This window comes from Corapipo altera, unplaced genomic scaffold, assembly GCF_003945725.1.
Source record: "Corapipo altera isolate COAL_440 unplaced genomic scaffold, ASM394572v1 69, whole genome shotgun sequence".
Taxonomy (NCBI): Eukaryota; Metazoa; Chordata; class Aves; order Passeriformes; family Pipridae; genus Corapipo; species Corapipo altera.
This window is the reverse complement of record NW_020884908.1, coordinates 2595292-2609322: the sequence shown is the minus strand read 5'-3', so window position 1 is coordinate 2609322 and position 14031 is coordinate 2595292. Positions and strand designations below refer to the sequence as shown.

The 14031-nt window shown below is 39.6% G+C and overlaps 1 protein-coding gene across 4 annotated transcripts in view; it reads right to left on the bottom strand.

The window, feature by feature from the left end:
* Positions 1 to 14031, bottom strand: part of PTPN13 (protein tyrosine phosphatase, non-receptor type 13) — a 117700-nt gene that overhangs the window by 70283 nt on the left and 33386 nt on the right. For all 4 annotated transcript variants that reach the window (XM_027652793.1, XM_027652796.1, XM_027652797.1 and 1 more), the window contains exons 3-6: positions 13804 to 13973; positions 8820 to 8885; positions 5950 to 6135; positions 1814 to 1907 (exon numbers count right to left, since the gene is read on the bottom strand). In XM_027652793.1, coding sequence (XP_027508594.1) covers positions 1814 to 1907; positions 5950 to 6135; positions 8820 to 8885; positions 13804 to 13973 — 516 coding nt within the window. The remainder of the gene's footprint in view (positions 1 to 1813; positions 1908 to 5949; positions 6136 to 8819; positions 8886 to 13803; positions 13974 to 14031) is intronic.

Sequence of the window (14031 nt, the reverse complement as noted above, 5' to 3'; positions counted from 1 at the left end):
ATCGTCACCAAAACATGGTTTATTATGGTCATGGAATAAAAAGCAGAATAGATGATGGAAAGGGAGTATGGAAATGAAAAAGCTTGAGGTAGTAAGGTATTGTGCTCAAATAAAGTTCTTGAAAAACATGTGGAATAGGGTAATACTGACAAAAGAACAGAAGTGTGTAAAGAAACTATGAATATGGCAACACTGGAGACTGGGAAGAATAGGGTTAAAGAATAAACTAACAATTTAACAACCAGAACAATAAGGTTCTGGTTCAACCCTTAAAATTGGTGGAAACCAAGGTAAGAATAAATTTTAAGGAAGAGCTTAAGAAATTCAGAAAAGGCAGACATTACATAGTTTACAAATAAAATTAACTAGGTAGATCCTCTGTTCCTACACATCTCCCTATTGTTGCAGAAATATTCTGGAAAAGAAATAAAAAAAAAGCCAATAAGAAAACAAAGCCCCTGAGAAAGCAGCCAGAACAGTGAATTTGTGCCAGAAAATGAAGAAACATCTTGTACCAGAAACTGTTCCTAAACACATAGTGATGTACTGGAAGGGCTGGCAATCACTGACATAAGGTTTTTATATCAAACAGTAGCCTAATCTAGGACTCATCTCAAAAAAGAATCAACAAAGGAAGACCACCAATGCCTTGCCAGACTTGTGTCTAACCTTTGCAGTTCACATTGTCACAACTCCGTGGATTATTTCAGTTCCTGCAATTCACTGCACTGCTGCTTGACACAAAACTAAACAGAGGAGCAATTCAAGCACACCACCAACATAACTGTTCCAAGTTTACTGGTGGTAAAGAGGCAGCAAGACAACGTGAGACAGATAAAAACCCTCTGTTCTTGACAACTTACAGTGGTATTTGTGGCATGCTGGCACCAAAATACTCCCATTTCGAGAAAATGAACCTTTTAGGGCAAAAGTGGTCTGATCTGAATATAACATGTCACCGTCTGCATCACAACGACTTAAGAGTGGTCCAAGATCACGACCTATAAAATGCTCCTGCCCAGCTCCACAGTTCTTCCAGAAAAATTTGAAGCCAGTTTTTTGGAAGAATATATCCTCTTGTCTGAAAAGCCTAGCACAGAGCTGATGCTGCCATTGACCTTACACAACAATATCTATGACCTTACACAGTGACAAGTCACAGCCAGCATCAGCTGTCACCCTACGTCACTTTATCCTTTTTTCCTCCACAGTGGCAACAGCAACAGTTTGTCTCCTCCCTGCCCTGCCAGTGTCATCTTTCCTTACTTTCCTGGAGTAACAGTACAACCCTATCTAGCCTCCATATCCACCGTCAAAGCACAGCAGAACTGTGATGGAACATATAATATCTCTTCAGAAGAAAAAGAGGAGGCAGCAAAAAAGCTTTGTGTGCAGGGAAAAGAGATCAGGGCTGCCCGGGAATCTGGAAAAGAGGCTTTGTGCAATTAGAGCTATGAAGAAAAAGCAGAGTCCATAGGAAAGTGGGAACAAAGAAAAGTTGCTTCCTGTCCCTCCAGCTGACTGACCTTCAGCTGAAGATTTCCTTTCTCCACAAACAAAACTTCTGGCCAAGAACCTTTAAAACCTTTTCTCACTACCACAACTGAACTGAAAAAAGCCAAGTCTTTTCTGGAAACAATCATTCCCCTGTCACCATCACCAACACTTAGCTAGACACTGAACCATCAGAGTTCTGTCAATGTAAGCAAGTTCTCTATTCCATTTCTTTTGCCACAAAATCTACCCAAACTTGGTCTTCCAGAAGGCTGTGGGTTTTTTTTAGCCATAACCATTACTGCAACGAAGCACTTACCTGTGGGAAGCCCTTTTCCCCTCAGCCTCTCCCGAATAGCCTGGCTCCTGTCTGGCTGCAATTTTCTATCTCCATTGCAAGACAGTTGATCCATCTGCAAAAAAAGGCAGTAACACAAAGTTAAATATTGTAAGAGCTCACATTAACATAAAACAAGCATTGTTTATGTGAATGAACAACACTAGTCAGTGTCAAACAGTTAAGTTCAAGTGTGGAATGGCAGTTCAAACCTTTTTGTAAAAAAAAAAGGATTATCAGTGAGAATATCTCCTAGAATTATCATATTTGAATAGTTTGTGCATTATTTTACTACATGTTTGGTCTACATTTTTCCACTAAGAATAAATTAAGTTCACAAGCATGTAACTTTGATACATTCCATCTCTACAGCAAACTGAAGGGACAGCAACACACAAAAACTATCTTCCATGACTGCAACATGACTAGAACTTGTGATTGACCTGAGGAGCTTTCTGTGTAACAGGAAGTAGTCTTGTACCCCCCCACAATTTATTGCACATGTAAAATCCCATGCACACATTTGTGAGAAGTCTCGGTAGCCCCTCAGCCCATTCCTTTCCTTTCAGGCTTAACTACTCCTTACTTTTTTTTAAAAAATCACTACTTCACTAAGAAAAACTATTTCACATGTACAATCATTGAAAAAAGGTCTTATTTGCTACAACAAAACATTCTTAGTGAGATCTTCCAATATGGCAGGAACACAATTTCGGACAGCAGCTTAGCTGGGAGGAGGGAAGGAGGAATCAAGGAGACTTCTATCCATTTTAGTTACAATGCAAGTCAATTAACATTAAACAGACTGAATCAGCCTTGTGCTGTATTGCCCTTTACAAAGCACATTAACATGGAGAATGAAAATATTCAAAAGGGACCTTTCAGTTGTACTTCACAGACCACCAAATGACCAGTTAAAGAGCTAAGACCTCTCAAGCCTTTGATAAGGGCAATCAAGATTAGAGGCAAACCAATATTGGAATAGCAAGTTTCACTCTGCTTCTGAAAAAACAAATTTATATCTTTTTCTCGTTAACTTTAATTCCAGCACACATACAGAGCACTGAACATTAAAACCAGCAGGGATGGCTAGCTAAGGTGCAGAAAAACAGAGCAGCACAGCTATGTCGTCATAGTTCTGTCAACTCTGTTCTATTCAGCTATTTTTTTTTTGGCCTCCTTGCAAAAGCCAACGGAGTGACATGTTATGAATTAAAAAGGTTACTGGCAGAGGAAATTAGCAAAGCTTCAGCACTGGGTAACCACCAGTAGCCCAGCTCCTTCATTATCAACATTGTATAGGGAGACAGGAACACGCTTGCTGGATTCAGCTCTCCACCGGATTTCAGTACAAGCATTTGGGACCACTACAGCTGTCTCTGGCAGGCCAGTCTAGATTAGTTTGTCACACTAACCCCAGACTTCCACTGAAAGCCTGCTGACAAGAACAAGGAGAGGAAAGGTAGAAAATTTGCTAAGCCGAAAGAGCCATGAAGAACTTGGAGAATAATGACTCACTTTCCACAGGAGCTGTTTCTGTAGCTTCTGGCCTGATTTAAGGATCTTTATTTTAACAGTCACTGATTAAGGCCCTGTAGCCCTTTATTTTACTGAATCACAGATCAGCTCCACTTGGCAACTAAACAAGACTTCAGACATCACAGTGAGGAGACATAACCTCAGGGACTAGACAATGCTTTGTGGAGCCCAGGCTCAGCAATATTTCTGGAAGCCTGGCTTAATCAGCTGCTGCCAAATATTAGACAAATGCAGGGACCTCTGACGTTCTGCAAGCATTTCCAAACCACATTTATGAAGAAACTATTGAACAATCAGATCATAATTTTTTTAAGAAAGGAAGCATCACCAAATCAAAGTTTTTCATGTGATTTCAGTGTTGTCTCTCTAGACACCAAAATTTTTACGCTGGCATAACCCCCGCAAGCTAAAAAATTGGATGATATAAAACCAGATACATTCAGGACCATCACAGGCTATCACTTCAGCAATAACAAACTGCTCAGCATTTGTTTTAATTATAAACAGAACGCAAGGAAAGCAAGTAATGGTCAGAGAATAATCTGACAATATTGACAATTTATTGTGCCCATCTTTGAAAAGGGTAGAAAGGAGGATCCTGAGAACTACTGACCTTTCAGCCTCACCTCTGTGCCTGGGAAGATCATGGAACAGATCCTCCTAGGAGCTATGCTAAGGCACATGGAGGACAGGGAGGTGATTTGTGACAGCCATCACGGCTTCACCAAGGGCAAGTCCTTCCTGACCAACCCAGTGGCCTACTATGATGGGGTGACTATATCAGTGGACAAGGGAAGGGCTACAGATGTCATTTACCTGGAATTCTATAAAGCCTTTGACACAGTCCCCCACAACATCCTTCTCCAAATTAGAGGGAGATGGATTCGATGGGTGGGCTGTTAGATAGATAAGAAAGTGGTTGGATGGTCACATCTAGAGTCAGTGGCTCAGAGTATCAATGGGCATCAGTGACAAGTGGTGTCCCTCAGGGCTCTGCATTGGGACCAGTGTTATTTAATACCATCATTAATGACAAAGATGAAGGGTTCAAGTGCATCCTCAGCAAATTTGCAGATGACACCAAGCTCAGTGGAGCAGTTGACACACCTGAAGGATGGGATATCATCCAGAGGGATCCGGACAAGCTCAGAAAGTGGGTTCATGGGAATCTGATGAGGTTTAACAAGGCCAAGTGCAAGGTGCTGCACTTAGGTTGTGGCAACCCCAGTATCTATCCAGGCTGGGGGATGAGCAGATTAAGAGCAGCCCTGCCAAGAGAACTTGAGGATGCTGGTGGGTGGGAGACTGGACATGATCCAGCAACGTGCACTCACAGCCCAGAAAGCCAATCATGTCCTGGGCTGCATAAAAAGCAGTGTGGCCAGCAGGGTGAGGGAGAGGATTCTGCCCCTCTACTCCACTCTGGTGAGACCCCAACCTGGAATGCTGCATCCAGCTCTGGGGTCCCCAGCACAGGAAGGACAGGGATCTGTTGGAGCAAGTCCAGAGGAGGGACATGAAGTTGACTAGAGGGATGGGGTACCTCTTCTATGAGGAAAGGCAGAGAGAACTGGATTTGTTCAGCCTGAAGAAGAGAAGGCTTAGGGATGACCTGATTGTGGCCTTCCTGAAGGGAGCCTACAAGAAAGATGGAGAGAAGCTTTTTACAAGGGCCTATAGTGACAGGAGAAAGGGGAATGGCTTCAAACTGAGAGTAGATTTAGATAAGATATGAGGAAGAAATTCTTTACTGAGAGGATGGTGAAGCACTGGAATAGGCTGCCCATGAAAATTCTGGATGTCCTACCCTTGAAAGTGTTCAAGGCCAGGCTGGATGGAGCTCTGAGCACCTGGTCTAGTACAAGGTGTCCCTGACCATGGCAGGGAGGCTGGAACTGGATGATCTTTAAGGTCTCTTCCAACCCAAACTATTCTTTGATTCTGTGACAACTTATGGTCTTCCTTTATAACCTGAAATAATTTAACTATTCTGAAGTTATGCTGTAATGGTTTAGGTGAAGACAGAAGTTGTCTTTCAGGAATAGTAACTTTGCAAGATGAGTTCATGTAGCTTCTTTGACTTCTAAAAACAGTTTGACAGATTGGTCATCATTAGACAATAAAATCCTCCACAATTCTCACATCCAAGAGCTGAGTAGAAGTGCAAGAGAATTGGCACACTGCCTAAAGAGTCCTTCTTTTTGTTAATAACCAACTCTCCAAAAGGCAAACATAACTAAGATAAAGAAAACTCACAGCAATCATTTTTGAAGCATTTCAAGTAGCAACAAGTCTAAGGTTTGCTCTAGAGTTCGTCTTGTTCTGTCTCCTCATTTTTTTCTTAATGAAGACACAGTTCACAAAATTATCTTCCTCAGAAACTCGTGAATGCATGTTCCAGGAGGAATTGTTAAGTGCACAAACTTTTAACATGGGGAGAGAAGCAGTTCTTTTGACCCTTCTAAAAATTGCAACATATCAAAACAAGACAAAGAATGACTGCAGAGTGACTGTGAGTTAGCACTTCTGCTCTCTTCCTGCTCATCTCTATTATTTCTCAAACACTGACACAGACTTACCCCAGACAGGCTTCCCAGCACCAGTCTGACCAACTGTTTCACGTATGAAAAAGAAGGGGCACAGTTACTGTTCCTTATGTGGGCACTGCAAGCGTCCAGAACAGTCCGTACGGATACACGGGCATAAATGACATCTTCACACATGCCAAGGAGGATGCTGTTGAGATGGTCTCCAAGTTTGATAGGCTAGTGACAAACAAGAGCAGGAGAGACAGGAAAATCAGTATGAACAGTGACTTGCTGAACGCTCGAAACCAAAGATGTTCAACAACGTAAAATAACTATTCATGAGACTTATTGCCTACGTTATCTGAGTGCTGATTTGAGAGTCCCCACCTAGGTGGTGAAAAAATAGTGGCTGTAGAACAGGAGACAGGCATTCAGCATCTAGATTCAATTCATGCTCTGCAACGTTCTAACCCAAACAAGCTGCCTGATCTGTAAGGTCAGGACACCGACACTTTCCTTTCTCAAATGCTTAATGAATAAGTGAAAACAAAATAAAAGTGAAAAGATTCAGAGCAAGTTTTCTCCCTTGATTTCAAACATTCTGCCAGCCAGTCACAAGTATAAAATTCAATTTGCACTACAATCATTTTGTACAACCCTCTATGCTCATATTGTGTCATATGCTCACCTCACCAATATTTTGCAGCAGATGTGTTAGCATTTCCAAATTCCAGAGACATCATCATCAAACAGTATCAACAAAAAGTAAGGAATAAAATAACAAAGCCACTGGTTAAGGAAGCAGAGTTTCGTAACTGCAGGACAAAACCCATACAGTTAAAAAAAAAAAAGTAAATCTGTATTTATTTCTATTCTACCCATTCAGTTAATGCAGCACACTGAATGTGGAATATCCCTCCTCAGGGTATGCAGCAGTCAGTGATAACACTTGTTCTCAGATGCCGCAGGCACTTGGGACTTGAGCTTTCTGATCTGCAGCTCTCCCAAAGTGGGTGGTTACCCACAAAGTACAAGCATTGTCATGCTTTTTGCATCACAGAGCACTTCAAATAATAACAGTTTTCCAATATTCCCTGCATGAGTACTCTTAAGGTATACCATAAAAAAAAAAATGCTCTGGACCACCCTGATTTAATTAACATAGGCTTTTCCCATCTATCACTTCTAACTATTGATAAAAAAATCACTCCCGTATTCAACCACACTCCCAGCAGAGAAGCAGCTCATTAACTAACACAGGCAGACAAATATAGAAAATGTATTAAAAAACAGGAAAACGTTTACATTCACATTAACATTTAAAAGTAATGCCATACACAAGACTGTCCTTTTGCCTCCACTAACTCCACAGGGCAGAGGCACCAATGAGAATATCTCAAAGGTAAATTCTTTCCAGGCATTCCTCACCATACCATCTTTGGGAAAATACTGTTCTATTAACAGGTAGAGTGTGCCTTCCCACTGCATTACTGAGAAGCTGTTGCTACACTCTAATACCAAAGGAAGAAACAAATCCGGGACTAAAATTAATGCCTAAAATTAATGACTAAAATTTCTGCTCAACATCTCTACCTACTTTAAGTCCCTCTCCCACTACTGCTAAATACTGTTCCTTTCATGTTGTACAAGACAGGACATCAAAGAAAGTGGATTGCTGTCTAAGAAATTAATGGGGCCTTTGGGACAGGCACGGTAAGCATTATGAATAGGTACCCCTAAACAGTCAGAGCTTCAGACTGTTTTATTTTCACCTTCAGGCAGCTACTTCCAAATAAGTACAACTGAGAACCCAACTACCACTCTGTTAAAGAAAGTATTAGGAACTGGATCCTTAAATTGCGAAAGAGCCTTTCCAAACTTCCTTCCTTATCCTTACACACAACACCAACGAGAAGGATCAAACTCAAATATGAACCACAAACTGATTCTCTCCTTGAGCTGCACAATCCTGCAGTTCCAAGTCCATCATTATGTGCTTTTTCAAACGTATTTCATCTTGTTTTCATTCTTTTAGACATTTACTTCTAAAATTTTAACTGGGGGCAGGGAAGGAGCATCCAGGAAGATGATGAATCACATTATCTTCAGTCAGTTGTGGAAAGACAGTCTAGGAGTTCTGCTGGGTGTGTAAAATAACCCCATTGAGCAATAACACCCAGCTCTAAGCAGTCTGCAACTCTGTCTGCATTGACTGACAAGTCAATAGCAAGAGTCTACTCCCTGTTCCAAACAATTCATATCCTTTCTTGGCTATTGTGAAATCTAAGTATCTGTATGTGCCAAGTTCAGATTCACAGAACTTATGGCAGCATAGAGAACAAGTGCTTTATTATGTGTAAAACAACAATGTTATTTCAATATTTGTTTTTATATAAGCCTAAACCAAAACAAATTATTTTCTCCTTTGTCAGCAGCCTCAACTGTTCTTTCAGCCTGTGGCACTACAGGACAGACTAGCTCAGATATATCTTCATGGAAACTAAGATAAATGTACTATCAGCATCTTCTTCCTGCAAGACAACACCACCATCATCCTTACACGCTTCACAGGAAAAAGCTCCAAGTACAGAAAAGCTCTTTACTGTGCAAGTGACCACACATTGGAACAGATTGCCCAGAGAGGCTGTGGAGTCTCCCTGACTGGAGATATTCAAGAACTGTCTGGACACAATCTTGTGTCATGTGCTCTGGGATGACCCTGCTCGAGCAGGGTGCTTGGATCAGATGACTCACTGCAACCCTTGCAACCCTAACCATTCTGTAAAATCCTGTGAAATTCTCTTCACTGTCTCATTACGAGATGCTATGTTAACTCCAATGCTGTGTTAACTCTGATGCAGAGTCAGTCAAACTATCAAGTCTGAAGTTGCAATATTAAATAAAACCAAATCTAAACTTACCTGACTTTGAGGAACTTCATGGTCAGCTCCCCAAAAGAGTGCCATACCAAGAGAATAAATATGGACCTGTCATAAGACACAAGACATTTGTCAACTCATTGAACACAACTGGAAATGCAAAGCACAACTTTAAAGGAGAGTAAATAACTTAACATCATTTTGCCTATAAATATATCTCTGGTATTTTAAGCTCAGTTGTCTTTCAAATCCTTCTTCTCCTTTACCACGAGAGTCAGAGAAGAAAATTCTACTGCTACAGAACACATTGCATCTAACCAGTGCTTCTGTCTTCCCTGTTTAATTTCAAGCTTTCATCTCACATTGAAGCCACAAACTCATGTAATCCATAGGATCAGCCTGGTGTGAGATAAAGAGGATATGGTTGTGTCCAAGGATCCTCAAAACTTTACTCTGAAGGCAAGGCAGACCTTAGGATGACTCAAACAGTGGGCTACTATCATCAGGAGATCCCAAAGACTGGGATCAAAGGAAAAAAAAGGAATGAACAAAAGAATATAAACATACAAAGAAGGAAATATTACTGATATTTTAAGACACAAATACGTTAATCATTACATGTATAATTAACAATTAATATCAACATTAATGACATTAATATATCTTTAACATATTAAGCCCATCAGTACAGGGAATAAAACCTTTAAATATTGCAGAATTAAGAGCACAAGCATAGGCTGTCACTGTAGGTGAGTGCCAAAACAAAACAGGTAAGTAAGTTTGGGGGGAAAAAAGCAGTTTTTCTGGACGTATAAGTAACATACACTAGTGATGGTTCTTTCTACCAAGCTATTAGTAATATTTATGCTACTTAAAGCAACAAGTTTATTAAATAATTCTAAAGGCAATGAACAACAGTTACAGGGACAGTGATAAATTAAATGTTCACTTAAGTCACCTTCTTCACCAACTAAAAGCAAAACATCTTAAGTTCTAGATATATAAATTTACAAGATCTGTGCTGACTCAGGTGCTTCACATACAGATTTTAAAAACTTAGGTGTAAACTGAGTGTACAAAAGGTACACTTTGGACCCAAGAGAACTTAGAAATTATAAAAATTTTCTTCTTCCCACACTAAATTCGCAGAGTTGTTAAAAATCACACATGTAGAACTAGCTCAAGGTCATACAAGTGAATTTTGTGTATTGAGGAGGCTCTTAACCTATTCAAGACAACAAAATATATTCTCAAAACTCAGAAAAAGAATAACACAAATATTTCTCTTTTTAGACAAGATTGCTTGTATGTCATCATACTATTACTGCAGTCTGGGGAATTAATCCCAAACACAAGTATCATGTATTTTAGATTTCCATCATAGAGTTTCCTTTTTATGTATTCAAGAGCAACACACAGCTCTGTGGCAGTGTAAAGAAGCAATTACTAAATATACTTAGAAACAAAACGTTATTAAAATTGTTCTTGTAAATTCAATGCGCTTTATTAATATAAAACAGAAATTCAACGTACTCGGAGAAGCACTCCCATACGACATTTCTGCTGCTAAAATCTCGTGGGATGGTCTCTGTCTAGCACAGAGTATGAGTCAGCACAGGACAGAAAGGTTTCCATCAGTCCAAGGCAGCGATACATCAGATACTGCTGGCACACTGTTCCTTACTGCTGTGATTCAGTCCCACTGAAGATGGAGCAATGAGCCCAAACAGATTTGCAAGAAGGATATTCAGGTAGAGAAAAAACAAGGAAACAATGCTTTTCTTTGTGATAAAGCCGGAGCAACCCCGTGGAGAATTTCTCCGAGACTGTGCTCAATTTCCCCTCAAGAAGGGAAAATGAGGAGGCAAATTTTGTTGCCCATGACACGTTCGGGCAGGATTGCAGCAATACACACAAGTGTAGATGCAACGTACACAGCAAAGTACACAGGTGCAGGTGAAACACTGCTTTATCCTGGACACAAATAGGTAGCAACCATTGTGTAGCTAACACAGGCTCACCCACCAGCTCACCTCCTCTCCCAGAGGCCAACAATGTATAAGGTCTCTCTTCTACATGCAAACAGATTAGGTCAGTAGTCAGAGGCATGCATCGAAGGGTTCTCAGTTAATATCACTGCCCCATTCAACCAGAAACATTATCTTTCAAATACTGAAAAAATTGGTTTATTACCCATTACCCTTTCAACTGAAATACTAGAAAGTCTTCCATACACATCCAGATATACTGGATATAAACTCCACAACTCCATCCGTCCCCCAACAGTGCAAGAACAGCAATTAAAGAGCCTATAACAAAAATTGTTAATTTTAATTAGAGACATGATCGTGGTCCTAAGTCGGTCAGTGTTTAAGGAGCATTTGAACAACAGTCAGATACATTATTTCACTTTTAGGTTGCCCTCTTTGGAATCTAGAGTTGGACTTGACAATCCTCATGGGTGTCTTTCAACTCAGGATATACTATCACTCTATGATTCTGAGCTTCAACATAACGAAAGATATTTCCAAAACCAAGATGTGAAGTCAGACCCCTAAACTAAAACATAAACTAAACCTAAACTAAACCTAAACTACTAATCTACCTAAAACCAGCTTTCGAAATAAAACCATGTATTCAAAAATTCTAGTTAACTTTTTTACTACGATACTTTTAATATTTTTCAAAATAAATCAACATCAAACTCTTTAATCTTCCATTATAATTTAGAGTGGCTTGCTTACTCTGTTTCCAATAAGCTTGCAGTCACCTCAGACTTATTTTAGATTCAAATTGACTGTGTTTTAGAATCAAAAGGGTACTAATTTCCTCTAATTTTTTTTCTAATTTTTATCGTTGAATACACTGTTAATGTCTTAGCAAGCACAGTCATAACTCAAAACACAAATGCAACTATGTCACTGTCTGTTAAAAGGCCTTGAAAACAAGACATTTTTCTGCCTTTAGCAACTTTTAGAAGAATAATCAAAAAGGAAAACGCCAAAGATTTCCAGTAAATTAATTCAGTGAACTACAGCCAGTTGTTACAGAACAAGGAAAAAAAAGGTCTAAATATGTTAAAAGTTACCACAGTCAGCAAAACAAGATCTAAGAAACATGAAGTCAACACATTTATTGCAAGAAACCAGTGTGTACCACCCAATACTCAGTTTAATATGAATGCAAAAGGAAGCAGTCAAAAAAAGAGGGATGCACATATAACTTATTTATCAGCCCTAATAACTTCAACTTATAAAGCCATAAAAGGACAAAAGTGTTTTGTACAAAGTAATGCTTTAGGGAGCTTTCTTCTTTATAAGCAAGTAAGTAAATCACCTTGCATCCAGCAAGCAGAGTTATACTGATACCAGGAAAGAAACTCACAGCACCATAATTGGAGAGGATTAATTAGCATTGCATACGCACAGAATGCCAGTATCTGGTCATTGCCAGTTGATGTGCTCTGTGTTGGAGCTTACAGGCCACAGAGGTCCCTCTGTGTAATTTCTTCCTAAATATCAAGAAACATCATATCATGGCTTTTAATAGTAACAGCCCTCTATTTATTTCAAAAAGAAAGAAGTAGCATACTGAATACTGGCACAGAACGAAGAATGCAATCAGCTCTGAAAAAGTCACAAACTTGTCACTTCAAAACTTTTCCCTGCATTTTTAAAGGCCTGTTTTGTACACTAACTTCAGAATTGGCACTGGAGGTAACATTATGATCTTCAAAAGTGTTGTCCCTCTTGAAAGAAGATAAACAATTCCAACAGTATGACCAAAGAACTTGGCAGCTGCATCCTACATAACAGAACCCAAATTTGCATTTATGTCAGTGTCATTTTTACTTCTCTATTAAACCTTCAACCTAGGTTGCCAATTGTTTATAGTTTTCTAATAGATAAAATTATAAACATATTTTATGATACCATTCATTTTGACAATATGCAGGGCAAGAGGGATCTCTAAAGGGCTTGAGAATAACTCAGGAAACCAATTTTCAGTATGTATTCAATAATACAGTTCTAAAGAAAACTGACTCTGTACAAGGTTAGAAGGAAAAAAGCTGCAAACACAAAATATTCAACACAGAAAAACATGTTTTAATAGTCCTTATGCACACAACAGCTATTGATGCCAATACCACTTTCCTCTGGAGTAAGAACATGTTGCTGTTCTTCCTGGAGGAAGACTGCCAAACGTCATAATTCTTCCCAGATTACAAAACTGGCTGTGGTTAGCTTCCCTCTCCAAGGATTATTGATCCAGAGAAGCCAAGGAGATACAAACAGAGCTCCGCTTCCTTTTTTACTCCCACCTCTAAATATCTTTGACTAAGCCAAGGGAATGGTTTTCCAGAGAAAGTGTTACCATTTGCAACAAATTCTTGTTAAAACATCTGAGAAGCCTGTCATTTTGACTGTGCCTATCAATGATCTGGAGGAGATCACATATACAAACCTAACCTGTCTGAACATCTCCCCTTGGGGAAGAGCTAAAAAAGAAAGGTGGAAAGGGGTAATTTTGCATGTAACTGAGGAGCACTTACACTAATTAAAACAAATAATTTCTTTTGAGATGAGTGCAGGAATATCCCTTCTGTCAAAGCCCTGGACTGCTTGAGTTAACTCCTTTGCTTACCTCTCAGATGCATTTTTGCAAAAAAATTCTGAAAATTACAATTGGTGATGTCACTGAAACATTTTAGAAAAAGAAGGTGAAGCGTTGTTTAAGACTAGTTTTAAGGTCAATTATTCTGTGCAGCCACTGCCCAAGTGTGGCTCTCAGTAGCATATATGTGACCAGGACCTGTGGAGACTCTTCTTCATAACTGCATACAACCATAATCACTATTCCAGTTTTATGAACAAAAACGAAGCAGGAGGATCCCTCCCCCTCACAGAACAAACTACACATACAAATCACAAACCACAGGGACACAAAAAAAGACAATTTAAAGCTCCTTTCTGAAGGGATCAACAGCAACACACAACAGCTGTCTGCCAAGGAAGAGGTACTGTACCTTCTCAACGTCTGACAGAGATGACAGTGAATGGTTCTGCAGAACCTCTGGTGCTGTGAATGCTCGCAGGTCTTGTTGGGAGACATTTTCATCAGTAAATGATACACTGCCAGATGGAAGCAGCAGGAGAGACCACGGAGAAATGATGAATCCCAGAGCAGTAGGATCAGCTGTAGTTGAAAAGTGAAAAAAAAAAAAACAAAAACAAACACCCTGAAATTAAATCCA